Below are 19,966 nucleotides of genomic sequence, written 5' to 3' on the forward strand. Positions count from 1 at the left end.
GATTAAGAATAGACTGCAGAGTCATCTACCTAATTCTTATATTTAATGTAAATCTGAATACCTATATTTTGGGCTTTTTTCCTCCTACATTTCTAGTTCAGATAACCTACTACTTTAGAAAACAATTTTGCCAGCCTCTGAGAGTCCAAGTACAGGAAAGGGCAAATCCCTGTATTAAACTATTCTTAAGCTAGGCCAGTAGCCCTTTCTTCTTCTCAGGTCTCATCTCCACTGGCTGCTGGCCTTTTGCTAGACCTCTCCTATTCCTTTTATCATTGGTAGTCTTTGACCCTCGCTGCTATGTGGCCTAGTTTTCCTTTTTACCTAACATGAAACAGCATTTATCAACATCACCCTACATCTCTTTCGGAGAAATAACAAAAGTGGCTTTATTTTTTACTTTCAAAACAGCTTTACGGGTTTCTTAGCTGGCTGCCCTGGGGCTTTCCACTGAATTCCTTTTTATTTTCCTTTTTACCAACCTGAGAATCCCCGCCCCCGCCCCCCCCCCCCCCATATTCTGGCGGGCTTATGGATGCCTTAATTTACAACCAAATTTGGCCTTTTCTATAGCTGGTTTACAAACCTTCTCACTTTTGCAAAGCTGCTGGGTCAGATGTGAGTCTGGGCTCCCAAAGATACTGTTTTGGCCTACGCTATTACATTATCACTGCAGAACTTTTTTTTTTTTTAATCTATTTCAACGTTCTCTTAAGCCATATTGGGTGGAAAGAGGGGTGGAAGCTATTTCTAGCAACAGCTCTCGATTACTAATAATCAATGTCTGCAAGCTGCAGCGGCGGAGTGGGGCCTTGGTTACAAATTTGGGCTTTGGCGTCGAGCAAACCTTGCCCCAACGGGCCTTTGGTAAGTAATTTATTCTCCTCAGTCTCTTCAGGTCTAAAACGAGGACAAAACACATACCTTTCAGGAAGGGGCGGTGTGAAGACTAAACAAGCCAAAAGATGTTAAAGAGTCAAGAATGGGTAGCCCATTATAATTAATTACTACGATTTTTATGATTAACCCCAGGCCTAAAGCCAGGTTTGCCCTAGAAGTCGGTCCTCCGCAGGAGACAAACGCCACCACGCTCAGGCCCGCGTCACGCAAAGCCTTTCCGTAAAGGCCTCGGTGCGCACGCGCGCTGGCATCTTCCAGCGCCGCTTGCTCCCGTCGTGGAGCCTGTGGGCTCGCGCAGGCGCATGAGCTAGGCGCGCACCGTATGAGCATCGCGCAGGCGCCGCCAGCGTGGGGAGGTGGAACGGGCGTCGTCGTCCAAGTTTGCCATGGCTGAGGCGTCCCGGTGGCACCTAGGCGGTGAGGGGTGCCTCTAGGGAGTGGATGGGGCAGAGCGGAAAGGGCAATTGCAAATATCCTGCAAGGAAGTCTGTAGCCCCACATGTATTCACGTGAGAGATGACCTCCAGAACGGTTAGCCGTTGCAGCCTCCGCTTGAGAAGCGGAGAGGGACTGTGGACCCATTTCACAGACAGGAAAAGTGAAGCCCTGAGGGAACATCTCGCCCCTTGCCGGAAGCCGGAGCTGGGCGCTGCCACTTGCTGTATAGTGGCCTTCTCTAGGCCGGCCTTAGAAGGCCTTTGTTGATCTAGGGAGTAGTGGCGTTGGCAGAACCCCAGGCTGAGTCCTTTTCCCCCCTCCAGCAGGAGCCAGCCATCCCAAGAAGCAGAGTTGACAGGTGGAGAAAACGATTAGGGACAGAGGAGGGGGTTTTGTTTGCTTTGTATTTTGCTTTTTCAGTTTAAAACAAGACTGGTGAGGAAACATCTGGGTTATAAAATTCATTATATACGGTCATAAAATGATTGCCCACTATCACCATGGGAAAATGTTAGTAATTAGTCCTTCTTCATAAAAGTGAGAGTAAAAACATAACCAGAAGCCATTGGAGCTTTCCTTCACACAGTGTAAACAGCTAAAAGCGCCTGTGTTTTTCCATCCCTATTATTTATATATATTATAAATTAAGGGACATTTTTGTTTTATATCTCACAGGAACTCCAAAACATAAGCTGCATTACAGAAAGGAAGTAGAAATGAGAACCACACTTCAGGAGTTCTTACTCTACCTTATTTTTTTAATAAACTTATGTATATGTAAGTACACAGATGTAGATGAAGACACTGTTTGAACTAAGAAGTTATGTGCAGATGAAAAACAAAACGTATGGATTTTATAAAACCATAGGCTTTCAGACTACTGAAACCTCTCAAAAAATAATGACACATTTTAAACATCTTAAATTCATTTAGGTTGACATTATTTCCAATTCTTAAGGGGCACAACTTTAGGTCACAGAAGTAATAAAAAGCTTTCATAGTCAACACTGATTGAATTAATTATTCCTTTCTGTTGGCAGTTCTGTCTTGAATATAATTATTCCCTTGAGTTGCCAATTCTTGATTTCTTTTAGAGCGATACAGATACATTAGCTTTGCTCTAGTTTCATAGGTCAAACTACAAATGAGGCCTAAGACGTTAGTCTTGATGTCTGCTTTGTTCTTTTCCCTGGCCTGTTGCAGAGTTAATAGTAAAATATGCTAGTTCTGAGTCACAGAAGATATGAATTAATGCAGATCTTTAGGGAGGACCAGGAAAACATCTCAACCTACATTCCTCCTATCTGTGGTTCAATATCATTGACTTAATCAGTATTAAAGAGCATTTTGTCTTTACAGCACCCAACATATAGTAGATGCAAGCTCACTGACTGGACTTACGTTGGTACAGCATACATAGTGGCAATTATATATCGGTTAACTAATTAATTGGTATTGTAGGGGTGAGCTTGAGTCAGAGCTGGATTAAAAAGACAGCTTTAGCCAATCTTATAAATTAAGATATTTCAGATTGGTTTTTAACTGCTTATTATAGAACATTTGGGGAGTGGAAAAATATTTAAAGATCACTCATAATCCCATTATTCAGGGATTTTTTTTAAAAATACCTTTTCATAATTAGGAAAAATTGGAAACAAATCTCCAACAGGATTTGTTTAATTTTTGGTATATACAGTGAAATACTATGCAACGTTAAAGAATGGCATAGGCTCATGTGTGCCATGGAATGATGTTGAAGATATATTATTTCTAAAAATAAAGGCCTTCTAGCAAAAAAAAAAAAAAAAAAGACATATTTAGTTTATACCCTGCTCTAAAACCCACCCACCCACCCCTAGGAAGAGTGAGAAAGAATACTAGTTAATGTTCTTTTCAATCTTATCATGTGCCAAAACATAGTTTTAAATGTTCCACATGAATTATCTCACTTACTTCTCATAACAAAACTATGAGGTAGGAGATATTATCCCTATGGTGGGACTCAAACCATTATCTGTTTGATTTCAAAGTTCATAGCCTAAACTACTCACTATATTATGTTGCCTACTCTCAATATTGGAAAAAAAGCCATCTTGCAGAATAGTATGTGTAATGTGATCTCAGTTTTATAAAAATAAAGTTATTTTCTCTATAAGTGTGTATGCATTTAGAAAAATCTGAAGAATATATGCCAAACCTAATTCTAGCAGTGGGATTACAGGAAACTTCTTCCTGTTTTGTATATTTCTATTTTAGTTTTTTTATTATTGCTCTTATAATTAGAAAAATAAAATTGAATTTTCAAAACAAAATTGAGAACAAATTACAAGTACATTTTTAATCCTGATAAAAATTGAGTTTTTAAACGTAAATTTTTAAACAAAAAATTCTTCTCCTTAGTGACTTTTGGGATGGTAAACCCACATATGTATTACTTAAACAAAGTTATGTCATCTCTATTTTTGGACACGTCTGTGCATGGTGAAGAAAGAACCAACTTTAAGTCTATTCGCAGCATAACTGACTTTTGGAAGGTAAGATGTCACGTGACTGTGGATGAAGTAGCTTTAGGCATTGCATAAACAAGCCCTTGGCACACATAGTAGGCACTTGATACATATTTATTGAAGGAATGAATAAAAATAAATGTCATTTCTTTAAACTATTAGAATCAATCAACCACTAAGTGTTTATTGAGAACCTGTGTTCTCAGTGTGATAGAGTTCTTATAACTTTAAAAAAGCGATATTTATTTTTTTAACATTATCGTTGCATTTGGGAAATAGGAGATTTCTTATGTTGGAGTTAGGATCCAAAGTCAGTCTAAAATTGTATACAGTGAAAATTACCGTTAAAAATTCCTTAAATTGCCCATAAATTAAAATATATGTGATTTTGGTATACAGGCCTATACTCTTGTGTGTGTGTTACAGTAATGTACAGTATATAATAAAGAGTACATTTACAAAATATAATTTTATAGTGTTTTTAATTGCATAAGAGTATCATTCCTTTAGGATTGGAACAGACTTGTTTTTTCTGTTACACTTAACTTAGCAAGATGTTCACATTATGAGGAAAGAACAATTAAGGGAACAGCAGTTTCAGGTATCCCATGTCACAAACATTGGGACATACAAGGAAGAGGTAAGGAAGGCTTTCCAGAGGTGATCACAATTCAGTTGAGTTTTAAAGGATGAGTAACAGAAGACCATGCTAGGAAGAAAAAACGATATGTACTATAAGTAATTCATCACGTGGAACTATGTTTGGCATTATAGGCATATAGGAGATGAGGTGGAAAAGACCAAACTATGAATTGAACAGCGGTCTAATCATGAATGCCATGCTAGGAATTTGAAACTTATCAAGGAGACAATGTCATTTCCTGAGAGTGAGATAAGGCAGATGATTAGAAGTCATTGGTTTAGGCCAAGTGAAATATGAAAGAATGATAGGAAATTTTCCCTGAGACAAGAAGTGGAGCCCAACTGCTTCTTTTTTACTGTGCTGTCTTGAGGTATGTATGTGGCCAATGGCAAATAAGACAAAGGCAGGAAAGAAAAAAATGAACCCTAGGCTTAGGATCTCTTAGAAGGAGCACATAGGGACAAAGACAGAAGCAGTCACCACCGCCAGAGTTGGAAGGGGAAAGGGGGGGACACAGATAACTTCGAGGTGAAGTCATGAATTCTGGCTATGACCAGTCCTGATACTCATGTACTGGGGGAGAGTTTTCAGTATACCCCTCGGAGAAGAAGGGTTATGGAACTAAATGAGTTAATACCTGTAAAGTGCTTAGAGCAGTACATAGTAAGTACTCAGGAAATGTTAACCATTTTCGTTATCATCATCAACATCATCATTTACCATTACCATTATTAATGGTGGCTTGGCTAAAATCACTGATTTTTATATTCTTATGGATAACATTATGAATATAGATTCTGTTATACACTTGACATGAAATATTTTTCCCATAACATTTATTTTTCTATATGAAGTTTATGGAAGGACCCCTTTTGGAAGGTCTGTACTGGGACTCATGGTACAATAACAAGAATTTGTATGACTTAAAGAACAGCAGTCGCATCTACTATGAGAACATACTTTTAGGAGTCCCCAGAGTCCGTCAACTAAAAGTCCGCAACAACACGTGCAAGGTCCATTCATCCTTTCAGTCCTTGATGAATGAATGTTATGACAAATACACTTCTGAAAATGAAGATCTGTCTGATTTTGGCCTTAAATATGATACTGAGTAAGTAGTATAAAATTACACGTAACTTTTTCTAGCAGTTACCATTGTATCTTCAAACAATTGTGAAAACATATTTATTTTCCAAATAATACCAACAGGGGCCTGGCAGGTAAGGAGACTGTTTCAGTAATAGTATCAAAGGAAGACTCTGAGATGCAGTGTTTAGAAAAGGAAGAGTAAACCTGTTATTTTTTTGTTTACCAAAGGATATAAAGTGTTTCTTTTCCAACTGTGGTAAATGAAGTGCTAAGTCATATTGGACACAGGGCAAAGCACCCATTTTTGCTTTTACAAAACTCAATCAGCTTTTCTGGCTCTGGCAAGATGCCCTCAAACACATTCCAAATGCTTCTTGGGATCCCTAGGGAGTGTCTTTGGTGTACTCTGTTGCTTTCTCACTCTGGCTTACTTCAGTGATATCTTCTATTGTTGCCAATGTTGAAAAGGAGCAGTTATGTTTTACAGACACTGCATCTGATGATACCTGCCAAAGATCTTATGGCCATTGTTCTCCAAAGTGGCTGAGGCTAATGCTAGTATAGACTCACGTCTACACTTTATATTGAAAATGTAAAAGCCCAAAGCCACTGACACTACCTCCCCTTAACACAGAAGCTGCTGGTATCATTGCTTTTAAGGTCATATGAAAATCATAGAGGCAAAAAATATATCTTTTTTAAAATTTGATATTTATCAAAGTGATGAAATATTTACAAAGTCCACTCTTTCCTACTCATAATTCCCACTCCAGAAGCAGCCACTTTTAGTTGTTTCTTCTTGTATATACTTCCTATTTCTGAATAATATGCTTATACTATTACTTGATTTTATAGTTTTATATATCTATTGTCTCTATCATGGAAAGTGTCTGTCATATATCCCTCTTATGCCACTCCCTCCACATACACACTTCCTGTTCCTCTTAGCCTGTAGTTATACCGTAATTTTTGTTAATCATTAGTCGATGTTTATTTTATAAATATGAACAGTGATTACATTTCCTTTCTTGAACAACTACCTCTGTACCCCTAGGATTGATCATTGCTTTGTGGGTTTTACTGACTTATTTTTTCTTTCTATGACTTTTGGGTGTTCTTGAGGGCAACAAAGTGCTTGTATAATTCTTATAAACCTAATAAATTCATAAGTATGGTGACACATTCTCTTAAATATTATACTATTATAACAGTACTACACACTATTTCCCTTTCAATGAAAAATTACAAGATAAGTCAACTGTTAATTACACATTTAAATTTGATCTCAAGACTAATCTGTTAGGTATTCTAATATTCCAAATTTTCATAACAACTACAAATAATTTAAATACCAAAATTAACATTATAGATTTAGAATTTTAATACGTGTCATTTCCTGACAACCAAAATAAGAATCAATTTGTGCTTTTTTTTCTTTCTAAAATGTAACGTTCATTAATTAAAACCAGTATAAAAAATTGGAAGTAGGAGAGGGTTGGTGTAATAAATGTTCTTGTTTCAGTTTAACAATCATATGGAAAATGCTCAAACATACAACTATGGAATTTTCATTAAAAATGAGTATTTTATCTTAGTGTTGTCACTTTTTTCTTCTCTGCTGAAAACGAACATGTTATTACTAACAGAAAAACAAGTTTAAGCAGAGCATCTTTGGATAATTGTTCAGATCTGTTTTAGGAGACTGAATAGGGACTGAAATGAAGAATCAAAGCTTTACTTTTTGATATTGCATAACTAAGTTAAAAGTAGAAAGAATGGAAACAAAATTTAGTTATACAGATTTTACTTTGTGTACTTTCATTAAAATAAGATACCTATATAACAATATAGACATTATAACAAAGTTTTTATTTATTGGGCATTTATAAATGGTATATGATCATTAAAACACAGACTGTGAAGCATCTTTTTCCCCATACTGAGACAGATATTTCTGAATCAAAACCCTGGATATTTTTGTCCTACTCAAAGACTAAAGATCTCATAAGATAACAGAGGCAACAGGTTAAAGAAAAAATCCGTCATTATTTTCTAGATTTCAAGTTCCCTGAGGCAACAGATGGATTTAAAAAAATTTTTTTTCTCATAGTGTGTAGTCCAGTGTGTTGCCCACAATAAGCACTAAAAAATGAAAACATATTCAATCTTAATCCTTTTAGCTTAATCCTTAACTCACCATCTTGCTTCAAAATTACTATAATACTTACGAACTTAGTACTACTTTTTTTTTAACTACTACTTTGAACCAAAGGTTAACTTAAATTCTTAGATACTTCTCAGTCAGGCTTTCTCATCTCTCCATTATTCTTTTTATATCTAACAGATGGAAGTACTCTGCTCCTAGTATCAACTCCCCTTGGCATTGGGGATTTACTGGTGTTTACCGAAATGGGGGATATATTTTCACTTTATCAAAATCAAAATCTGAAACCCTAAACAAGTTCATTAATCTTCGAATGAACAGCTGGATCACAAGAAGCACTAGAGTTATTTTTATTGATTTTTCATTATACAATGCTAATGTAAATCTGTTTTGCATCATCAGGTGAGTTACTCAAAACCTCTTATTAATATACTGAATTTAAAAGACACCCAGAGCCCTCATTAGGGTTTCCAGTTTGTGCATGTTTGTACTGAGATTAAAATCATGAGCTCCAAAATAAATATAATGTAATTCTTCCAATAATGATAAAGAAGAAAGAGCAACATCATATTCATTGTTTCACTGATTCAGGATATATTCCAGAACATGGAGAATTACATACAATAGGTTAGTTTTATATTGCTTAAGAATATGTAGTCTTATTTATTGTCATTCTGCAGTTGGACATATCTAACATTTAGTCCTAATGATTTCTTCCTTTAAATCAGATCATTCAAATCTGTTGATTTCCTTTCAGAATGAGCTTCTTTATTAAGTTACTCATTTTTGTCTCAAGAATGAACAATTTAAAATTCAAACAATATATAACAGTAGCCAGCATCCTAGAAATGATTACAGCCAATGGTGATTTGCAAAAATGGCCCCAATTCTTCACATCTTTGCCATGTAAATTTGCAGTGCCCTGTCACCCAAGGCAGGGTGCACTGCCCGAGAACTTGATACTGGGTTCAACCAGGTGACTTTCTTTGATCAATGGAATGTCAGCAGATATGATACAAGCAGAAGCTTGAAAAGGGTTTGTAAATTAAAACTTTCTCTCTTGCACTTCTGCTATTGCATGAGAAGGACATGCCTGGGCTAACCTGTTGGACCCAAGAAAAAGATGACAGACATCCCCTCTCACAAGGAGGAGGACAGAGAACCAACCAAAGAGAAAAAATTATTTCTGTAGGTCTGATTACCTTAGGTAATCTGCCTAACCTGGACCATGCTATTTGGCTTAGGCCTGGGTTCTAGAATCAAACACTGTCAAAGCAAATAGGATTACTGTGATTGAATCTGCCTGAGAATTGAATTGGCTTCTTCTAAGGGATCTGAGAATGGGTGAATGCCTGATACAATTAGGGTTTTGTTAGAAAGGAGGAATGGGATAATGAACACTAGACAGGCAAACAATAGTGTCCACTAAGTCTCAGTGAGCCACTTTTTTCTCATGAGTCTTACATTTTTACTCTGGAATATGGAATTGGCATTTACTCTGATAGGGGAATTTTTCCCCTGTGCAACAGTGATGGTGAAACATAATCATGGCCTTTAAAATTTGTAAAAATGAAAACAAATGAATTACCATCAGCAGCCAATGGACATTTTACCTTTTATGTTATAGTATTTCCTTTCAGGGAATCAGCTTCTTACCAACATTATTCACCCTTCCCGATAGTCCTGGTAGGGATAAAGTGAAGAATACAAATCAATTCTATGTCCTAAATAAGAGTAGAAACAGTGGGGTAATTGGCTTAAAGTCATATGAAGAACTCCTTGTAATACTAGATTAAGTCCATATTTTCTGTCTCTAGGTTTTGTGCTTATTCTATGTTACCTTTAATTATTTTTCATATTTATTTATTTATTTGGCTCTGCTGGGTCTTAGTTGTGGCATGCAGACTCCTTAGTTGCAGCATGCATGTGGGATCTAGTTCCCCCACCAGGGATCGAACCCAGGCCCCCTGCATTGGGAGCGCAGAGTCTTACCCACTGGACCACCAGCGAAGTCCCATCTATGTTACCTTTTAAAATGTTATTTCTTAGAAACTTCAGCAGATTTTGAAACTTTTAACTGGTAGTATATCTAATCAGTAGTTGTATGGGAGCATATTGCTTACACTAAGACCTTATCCACTTATTTTCCCTTTGTACACATATCTGGCAAACTAAACTGAATACTCATCATTTTTTGCTTTTTGTTTACTAGTCTACACTTCAGATCAAAATACTGAGTTTCTTTCACTTCACTCACTTACCCAACATTGCGCACATACTATACGCAAGGTGAAAAAACAAATTCCTGTTTTCTATTTGTTAACTGGTTGTTTTGTTCTTGGTTTTGGTGGTTTTTTGCTTTTTGGGCCGCACCTTATTCCAGTACCAATAAGATTTGCTAATATCTTTAGGTAGGAATAATTACATCATGGCATTGTGATAGAGATGCTGGTTCCTTAAATTACTGTCAATTCTTAATTATCTGCAGTTCTGGAGAACACTAGAAGTACAGTGAACCGCCTCAAAATCTTTTTATATTTAGTATTGGAATTAATTTTTATATTTCTATTTGCATATAGATCTTTGTATCCAACATCCAGTGCCTAAAGTTAAACAGAAAACATTTGCTTTAGTAAAATATGTTATCTTGACGTTTAGAAGCAAGAAGTATCTCTGATAAGCTAAAGGGGGAGAGTGTATTTCCCTCCTCTGAAATATTAAAAAATTATGTATTTTGGGGGGGAGTCCTGACTAATAACAGTAACTAACAGTATAGCATGTTCTTGAACATCATCTTGTTCTCCTGTAGGGATAAATTAGTATCCCAGTTATGAATGAGCAATCAAAACACAGAGTAAAATGAAAGTCTAGCTAAAAATCACATCTTTCTTTCTCACTTACATTGGTCTTTGACCACTGGAATTTTCAGAGTACCAAAAAAAAGTGGAGCATTAAAAAAGAAGTAATGGAGGAAGTGACGTCACGCCAAGGGCACCGGCTCCCAGAGGCGCAGGCAGGAGTTGGGGGGCTAGGGCTCTTTGGCACCTAGGTTGAAACTAGTTTTGTGTGTCTGAGGTCTCAGCTGGGAGACTTGAAGACTGGGTCTGTGATCATCTGAAGGCTCATCCACTCACAAGTTGAGTGGTTGATACTGATGGATGCTGAGGAACTCCATGTGATATTTTCACATGGACTAGTTTGCACATCCGAAGAGCACGGTAGATGGATTTCAAAGGGTGAAGACTAGAAGTAGATTTGCAATATTTTCCTTTGGCAGAACAGAATTCCATTAGAGCAACTTTCATTGTTAGAGAGAGGAGAGAGAGAGAAGCCTCGTTTGTTGACGTCACTTGGTTCATGAAGCCTTCACCTAGAAGTGAAGCTGCTGAACAAACCTTGAGAAGAATCATCTCCTGCTTCAATCTGCTGCTGAATAGGAACTAATCAGAGAGAGAGAGGCAGAAGACAGAGAGGAGGGCGTCCAAGGCTTTCCCGATCACAAATCTCACCTCCACTCCAACTCCCTTTATACTTTTCTTGCAAAAATAATAATAGAAATAAGGAGGTGGTGGGGTTTCCAAAAACAAAAATCGTAACCTTCAACCGTCTGGGGAAGGCAAAAATCCCATCCACCGCAACTCTCAGTTCGAAAGTAAAGTTGTACCACACACAATCAGGATGTTACTTAAGAGTGCTCTTAAAAGAACATACGGTGTGTGGCTGACAGGGTCATGGTGCTCCAGCCAGGTGTCAGGCCTGTGCCTCTGAGGTGGAAGAGCCGAGTTCAGGACATTGGTCCACCAGAGACCTCCTGGCTCCAGGTAATCTCAAACGGCGAAAGCCCTCCCAGAGATCTCCATCTCAATGCTAAGACCCAGCTCCACTCAACAACCAGCAAGCTATAGTGCTGGACACCCTATGCCAAACAACTAGCAAGACAGGAACACAACCCCACCCATTAACAAAGAGGCTGCCTAAAATATAATAAGGTCACAGACACCTCAAAACACCACCAGACACGGTCCTGCCCACTAGAAAGACAAGATCTAGCCTCATCCACCAGAACACAGGCACCAGTCCCCTCCACCAGGAAGCCTACACAACCCACTGAAACAACCTTAGCCACTGGGGACAGACACCAAAAACAACGGGAACTACGAACTTGCAGCCTGCGAAAAGGAGACCCCAAACACAGTAAGTTAAGCAAAATGAGAAGACAGAGAAACACACAGCAGATGAAGGAGCAAGGCAAAAACCCACCAGACCTGACAAGTGAGGAAGAAATAGGCAGTCTACCTGAAAAAGAATTCAGAGTGATGATAGTAAAGATGATCCAAAATCTTGGAAATAGAATGGAGAACGTACAAGAAACGTTTAACAAGGACCTAGAAGAACTAACGAGCAAATAAACAATGATGAACAACACAATAACTGAAATTAAAAATTCTCCAGAAGGAATGAATAGCAGAATGAGGTAGAACGGATAAGTGACCTGGAAGATAAAATAGTGGAAATAACTACCGCAGAGCAGAATAAAGAAAAAAGAATGAAAAGAATTGAGGACAGTCTCAAAGACCTCTGGGACAACATTAAATGTGCCAACATTCAAATTATAGGGGTCCCAGAAGAAGAAGAGAAAAAGAAAGGAACTGAGAAAATATTTGAAGAGATTATAGTTGAAAAATTCCCTAATATGGGAAAGGAAATAGTCAATCAGGTCCAGGAAGCAGAGAGAGTCCCATACAGGATAAATCCAAGGAGAAACACGCCAAGACACATATTAATCAAACCATCAAAAATTAAATACAAAGAAAAAATATTAAAAGCAGCAAGGGAAAAATAACATACAAGGGAATCCCCATAAGGTTAACAGCTGATCTTTCAGCAGAAACTCTGCAAGCCAGAAGGGAGTGGCAGGACATATTTAAAGTGATGAAAGGGAAAAACCTACAACCAAGATTACTCTACCCAGCAAGGATCTCATTCAGATTCAACAGAGAAATTAAAACCTTTACAGACAAGCAAAAACTAAGAGAATTCAGCATCACCAAACCAGCTTCACAACAAATGCTAAAGGAACTTCTCTAGGCAAGAAACACAAGAGAAGGAAAAGACCTACAATAACAAAGCAAAACAATTAAGAAAATGGTAATAGGAACATACATATCGATAACTACCTTAAATGTAAATGGATTAAATGCTCCAACCAAAAGATATAGACTGGCTGAATGGATACAAAAACAAGATCCATATATATGCTGTCTACAAGAGACCCACATCAGACCTAGAGACACATACAGACTGAAAGTGAGGGGATGGAAAAAGATATTCCATGCGAATGGAAATCAAAAGAAAGCTGAAGTAGCAATTCTCATATCAGACAAAATAGACTTTAAAATAAAGACTATTACAAGAGACAAAGAAGGACACTACATAATGATCAAGGGATCAAGCCAAGGAGAAGATATAACAATTGTAAATCTTTATGCACCCAACATAGGAGCACGTCAATACATAACGCAAATGCTAACAGCCATAAAAGGGGAAATTGACAGTAACACAATCATAGTACGGGACTTTAACACTCCACTTTCACCTATGGACAGACCATCCAAAATGAAAATAAATAAGGAAATATAAGCTTTGAATGATACATTAAACAAGACAGACTTAATTGATATTTATAGGACATTCCATCCAAAAACAACAGGATACACTTTCTTCTCAAGGGATCATGGAACATTCTCCAGGATAGATCATATCTTGGGGCACAAATCAAGCCTTGGTAAATTTAAGAAAATTGAAATCGTATCAAGTATCTTTTCCGACCGCAATGCTATGAGACTAGATATCAATTACAGGAAAAAATCTGTAAAAAATACAAACACATGGAGGATAAACAATACACTATTTAATAACCAAGAGATCACTGAAGAAATCAAAGAGGAAATAAAAAAATAAATAGAAACAAATGACAATGAAAACACAACGACCCAAAACCTATGGGATGCAGTAAAAGCAGTTCTAAGAGGGAAGTTTATAGCAATACAATCCTACCTCAAGAAACAGGAAACATCTCAAATAAACAACCTAACCTTACACCTAAAGCAATTAGAGAAAGAAGAACAAAAAAAAAACCCAAAGTTAGCAGAGGAAAGAAATCATAAAGATCAGATCAGAAATAAATGAAAAAGAAATGAAGGGAACAATAGCAAAGATCAATAAAACTACAAGCTGGTTCTTTGAGAAGATAAACAAAATTGATAAACCATTAGCCAGACTCATCAAGAAAAAAAGGGAGAAGACTCAAATCAATAGAATTAGAAATGAAATAGGAGAAGTAACAACTGACACTGCAGAAATACAAAGGCTCATGAGAGATTACTACAGCAACTATATGCCAATAAAATGGACAACCTGGAAGAAAAGGACAAATTCTTAGAAAAGCACAACCTCCGAGACTGAACCAGGAAGAAATAGAAAATATACACAGACCAATCACAAGCACTGAAACTCAGACTGTGACTAAAAATCTTCCAACAAACAAAAGCCCAGGACCAGATGGATTCACAGGTGAATTCTATCAAACACTTAGAGAAGAGCTAACACCTATCTTTCTCACACTCTTCCAAAATACAGCAGAGAGAGGAGCACTCCCAAACTCATTCTACGAGGCCACCATCACCCTAATACCAAAACCAGACAAAGATGTCACAAAGAAAGAAAACTACAGGCCAATATCACTGATAAACATAGATGCAAAAATCCTCAACAAAATAATAGCAAACAGAATCCAACAGCACATTAAAGGATCATACACCATGATTAAGTGTGGTTTATCCCAGGAATGCAAGGATTCTTCAATATATGCAAATCAATCAATGTGATAAACCATATTAACAAATTGAAGAATAAAAACCATATGATCATCTCAATAGATGCAGAAAAAGCTTTCAACAAAATCAACACCCCTTTATGATAAAAACTGTCCAGAAAGTAGGCATAGAGGGAACTTACCTCAACATAATAAAGGCCATATATGACAAACCCACAGCCAACATCGTTCTCAATGGTGAAAAACTGAAACCATTTCCTCTAAGATCAGGAACAAGACAAGGTTGTCCACTGTCACCACTATTATTCAACATAGTTTTGGAAGTTTTAGCCATAGCAATCAGAGAAAAAAAAGAAATAAAAGGAATCCAAAACAGAAAAGAAGAAATAAAGCTGTCACTGTTTGCAGATGACATGATACTATACATAGAGAATCCTAAAGATGCTACTAGAAAACTACTAGAGCTAATCAACGAATTTCGCAAAGTAGCAGGATACAAAATTAATGCACAGAAATCTGTTGCATTCCTATACACTAATGATGAAAAATCTGAAAGAGAAATTAAGGAAACACTCCCATTTATCATGGCAACAAAAAGAATAAAATACCTAGGAATAAACCTACCTAAGGAGACAAAAGACCTGTATGCAGAAAACTATAAGACACTGATGAAAGAAATTAAAGATGATACAAATAGATGGAGAGATATACCATGTTCTTGGATTGGAAGAATCAACACTGTGAAAATGACTATACTACCCAAAGTAATCTACAGACTCAATGCAATCCCTATCAAACTACCAATGGCATTTTCACAGAACTAGAACAAAAAATTTCACAATTTGTATGGAAACACAAAAGACCCCGAATAGCCAAAGCAATCTTGAGAAAGAAAAACGGAGCTGGAGGAATCAGGCTCCTGGACTTCAGACTATACTACAAAGCTACAGTAATCAAGACAGTATGGTACTGGCACAAAAACAGAAATATAGATCAATGCAACTGGATAGAAAGCCCAGAAATAAACCCATGCACATATGGTCACCTTATTTTGATAAAGGAGCAAAGAATATACAATGGAGAAAAGACAGCCTCTTCAATATTGGTGCTGGCAAAACTGGACAGCTACATTTAAAAGAATGAAATTAGAACACTCCCTAACACCATACACAAAAATAAACTCAAAATGGATTAAAGACCTAAATGTAAGGCCAGACACTATAAAACTCTTAGAGGAAAACATAGGCAGAACACTCTATGACATAAATCACAGCATGATCCTTTTTGACCCACCTCTTAGAGATGGAAATAAGAACAAAAATAAATAAATGGGACCTAATGAAACTTAAAACCTTTTGCACAGCAAAGGAAAACATAAACAAGACGAAAAGAGAACCCTCAGAATGGGAGAAAATATTTGCAAATGAAGCAACTGACAAAGTATTAATCTCCGAAATTTACAAGCAGCTCATGCTGCTCGATATCAAAAAAAACAAAAACCCAATCCAAAAATGGGCAGAAGACCTAAATAGACATTTCTCCGAAGAAGATATACAGATTGCCAACAAACACATGAAAGGATGCTCAACATCACTAATCATTAGAGAAATGCAAATCAAAACTACAATGAGGTATCACCTCACACCAGTCAGAATGGCCATCATCAAAAATCTACAAACAATAAATGCTGGAGAGGGTGTGGAGAAAGGGGAACCCTCTTGCACTGTTGATGGGAATGTAAATTGATACAGCCACTATGGAGAACAGTATGGAAATTCCTTAAAAAACTAAAAATAGAACTACCATATGACCCAGCAATTCCACTACTGGGCATATACCCTGAGAAAACCATAATTCAAAAAGAGTCATGTACCACAATGTTCATTGCAGCTCTATTTAAAATAGCCAGGACATGGAAGCAACCTAACTGTCCATCGACAGACGAATGGATAAAGAAGATGTGGCACATATATACAATGGAATATTACTCAGCCATAAAAAGAAACGAAATTGAATTATTCAATTCAATTGAGATAGATGGACCTAGAGTCTGTCATACAGAGTGAAGTAAGTCAGAAAGAGAAAAACAAATACCATATGCTAACACATATATATGGAATCTAAAAAAAAAAAAATTTTTTTCTGAAGAACCTAGGGGCAGGACAGGAATAAGGACGCAGACGTAGAGAATGGACTTGAGGACATGGGGAGGGGGAAGGGTAAGCTGGGACGAAGTGAGAGAGTGGCATGGACATATATACACTACCAAATGTAAAATAGATAGCTAGTGGGAAGCAGCTGCATCGCACAGGGAGTTCAACCCGGTGCTTTGTGACCACCTAGAGGGGTGGGATAGGGAGGGTGGGAGGGAGACACTAGAGGGAGGGGAATTGGGGATATATGTATATGTATAGCTGATTCACCTTTTTATACAGCAGAAACTAACACAACATTGTAAAGCAATTACACTCCAATAAAGATGTTTAAAAAAAAAAAAGTAATGAATTGAGCCCATAACCCTGAGAAAACATATTTTGTACAAAATAACTGATTAAAGTACACAACATCACTGACTAGAAATTTCAATCGCGTTAGGTACTGAAATATAAATCCTTGAAATGCAGTGACTTTCACAAACCTCATTTTACAGATTGGTGGCAGAATTCCCTGCAACTGGAGGAATACTTACTTCATGGCAGTTTTACTCTGTGAAGCTCCTTAGATATGTTAGCTACTATGATTATTTTATTGCTTCCTGTGAAGTCACATTTTGTATTTTTCTTATTGTCTTCACAACACAAGAAGTCCAAAAAATAAAAGAATTTAAATCTGCCTATTTCAAAAGTAGTTGGAACTGGCTAGAATTACTACTTTTGGTGGTAAGTGTATATTCACAGATATGGTTGAAGGGAATCACATCTGAACCCACCAATGAGAGAGGTGTAAAAAGCACCTCCCTCATCTGGGACTTATTTTAAAAGCTGTAAGTATCAATCATAAAATGAACTGTCATAGTACATACTAATGGTGTGCCTCCAAAAGGGAGAAATCTTTTTTCTTCTCTCTGATTTGGTCCTTGGCAGGACTAGCATAAACCTAGAGAAATAAGTGATTCCATACGTATTATGATTTAGTGGGCACAGTAGGTCTCCCTACTCCCACTCAAAAAAATGTATTCCTCTCAGGGCCTCGTGTTGAAAATAATGATTCTTTAGGGCAAGGTCCTTTAAAATGTACTCTTGTATGTTGCCTAAATCTGCTTTCCTCTTTACACTGAATTTTTAAAGAATGGGCAAAAGACAAGCCTAGGCAGAATACTGAAGGGGGGATAAGGTTTGAGCAGCCAGAGCGTAGCTTGTAGTCACAGAGGATGCCACCACGATTGGGGAAATGATCCTTGAAGAAACTCCAAAGACTGCCAGTTCTTATCACTGGAAAATACTAAAATAAACATACAGGTGTGGGTAGGGCAGAACAAATCGTAAGAGCTTGGTTTTAGGAACAGTGAACAAATATTCTGGCTTATACAACCTGATCTTTCACTCTTACTGGCCCTTAGTTATAGCCAATCCAGTATATATATATATTTGTTTCTCAAAACCAAATTGAAAGTTTCTCAGAAAGTGTGCCATCTACCTCTCCGGTAACCACAATAATGCTTAACATAGGGCATAGCATTAAATGTTTAACTGAGTATTTTAGGGAAGAGAAATCAAAGGAAAATTTTCATGACAGAAAACTCTGATACCTAAGATAATCTGGTTCTAAAATCCTCTTCTAAAAGAGCTGTTAAAAAGCTCTAAAGGGGTTTATTTTTTTTGGAGCTGTAAAAAATTTTTTCTTGTAGTGTTACATAGTGAAAAATATTAAACTCTTAGGTATCATGTAGTTATATGGAGCAGAAACTCTTACAGTCTAGTCAGAATTATATAATCATTTTATTCATTTGTGTTTTATGACTCAAAGAAACAAAAATTCATATAGATTAGGATAGCCAGGCAGTCAGTATTTTGCTACTTTTATGATAATTATGCTACCTTAAACTTCTATAAATTGAGGCTTACTTTCATTTATGTAAAAGCCTGTCTTATCTCTCCCTCCCTTTTTGTTGAACTTTTGATGAACTTTTTCATGTGTTTATTCATAGGCTGCAGGAGATTTAGAGGTAATCTCTAATTTAACCCTTCTTATTTTCCCATTTAGTTGTGTTTTGTGGCCGTTTTCTTCAACACATACTGTAATATACAAATTTTTCTCTTGCTTGGACAACTGTTAAAAAGTACTGAAAAATATTCAGACTTCTATTTTCTTGCATACTGGCACATTTATTACAACAATATAATTGCCATAACCATCTTCTTTGCATGGATAAAGGTATTTATATTTTATCAGATATAACAGATTAGATATATTTTATTATATTAGATAATAAAATGGGAACTTAAACTACAAAGTTATGAAAAAACAAAAGGATATTCTTAACTATACAGTAATTTTTTTTATACAGTAATTTTTAAAGTAGTTTGGATTTGTAATGATTGCCAGCAAATCCTCAAACACCCCGACTGTCATGAAGTATCTCTTTTAATTTCAAGCAGATTTCTTCTGAAATTAATTTACTCTAAGTCATTATAATCTTTAATATTCTCCTATTTCAATTAACTTTGTTCTTTTTCAGATATTCAAATTCATAAGCTTTAATAAGACAATGTCTCAGCTGTCATCAACCTTGTCCCGCTGTATCAAAGACATAGTAGGATTTGCCATCATGTTTTTTATAATATTCTTTGCTTACGCTCAGTTAGGATTTCTTGTTTTTGGATCACAAGTTGACGACTTTTCCACTTTTCAAAATTCCATGTAAGCTCTTAGCATAAATGTAATTATATTTTCCAGTTTATAACAAAAAAAATCATGAAAAGGCCTATAAATAGTGACATAAGCTTTAATAAATTAAAAAATGGTTTGATATTTTCACTGATGGCTAAATATCTGTCACACTCAAAGTACAGTTAGGCATTGAAAGATCCAAATGGATGGTGTTATCCACTTTTCAAGTGTTACCAGGTCAAGCTAGAAAAATATTTTTTTACTTTTCAATAGAAGTGAAAATTTTACCTAAGATAAAAGAAATTGGCTCCATGTCTCTGTAGTATTTATTCTCTGGGCAAAAGAAATCTTAAGTGTTTGCTTTAGAGGGCTCTATCTTTAGAATCCTTTTATTGATATTAACCTGATTATCCTTTGCTGATCTGGCAAAGCTGAATTTTAAAAATAGCTTTATACACATAAAACAATCAGCAGATAACTAACTTATAGAACTGATTAGGTAGAATCCCTAGAAAAATATTGTCTTTAAAAGTGAATATTTTAATAAATTTACTTTCATT

The 19,966-nt window shown here is 36.4% G+C and overlaps 1 protein-coding gene across 1 annotated transcript in view; it reads left to right on the top strand.

The window, feature by feature from the left end:
• Positions 1 to 1,286: 1,286 nt before the first annotated feature.
• PKD2L2 (polycystin 2 like 2, transient receptor potential cation channel) overlaps positions 1,287 to 19,966 on the top strand; it is a 39,165-nt gene continuing 20,485 nt past the window's right edge. Inside the window, exons 1-8 of the mRNA XM_061189639.1 lie at positions 1,287 to 1,317; positions 2,014 to 2,115; positions 3,739 to 3,872; positions 5,343 to 5,599; positions 7,922 to 8,143; positions 17,227 to 17,455; positions 18,780 to 18,950; positions 19,255 to 19,436. Of these exons, the coding sequence (XP_061045622.1) occupies positions 1,287 to 1,317; positions 2,014 to 2,115; positions 3,739 to 3,872; positions 5,343 to 5,599; positions 7,922 to 8,143; positions 17,227 to 17,455; positions 18,780 to 18,950; positions 19,255 to 19,436 (1,328 nt within the window). The remainder of the gene's footprint in view (positions 1,318 to 2,013; positions 2,116 to 3,738; positions 3,873 to 5,342; positions 5,600 to 7,921; positions 8,144 to 17,226; positions 17,456 to 18,779; positions 18,951 to 19,254; positions 19,437 to 19,966) is intronic.

Source organism: Eubalaena glacialis, chromosome 4 (genome assembly GCF_028564815.1).
Source record: "Eubalaena glacialis isolate mEubGla1 chromosome 4, mEubGla1.1.hap2.+ XY, whole genome shotgun sequence".
Taxonomy (NCBI): domain Eukaryota; kingdom Metazoa; phylum Chordata; class Mammalia; order Artiodactyla; family Balaenidae; genus Eubalaena; species Eubalaena glacialis.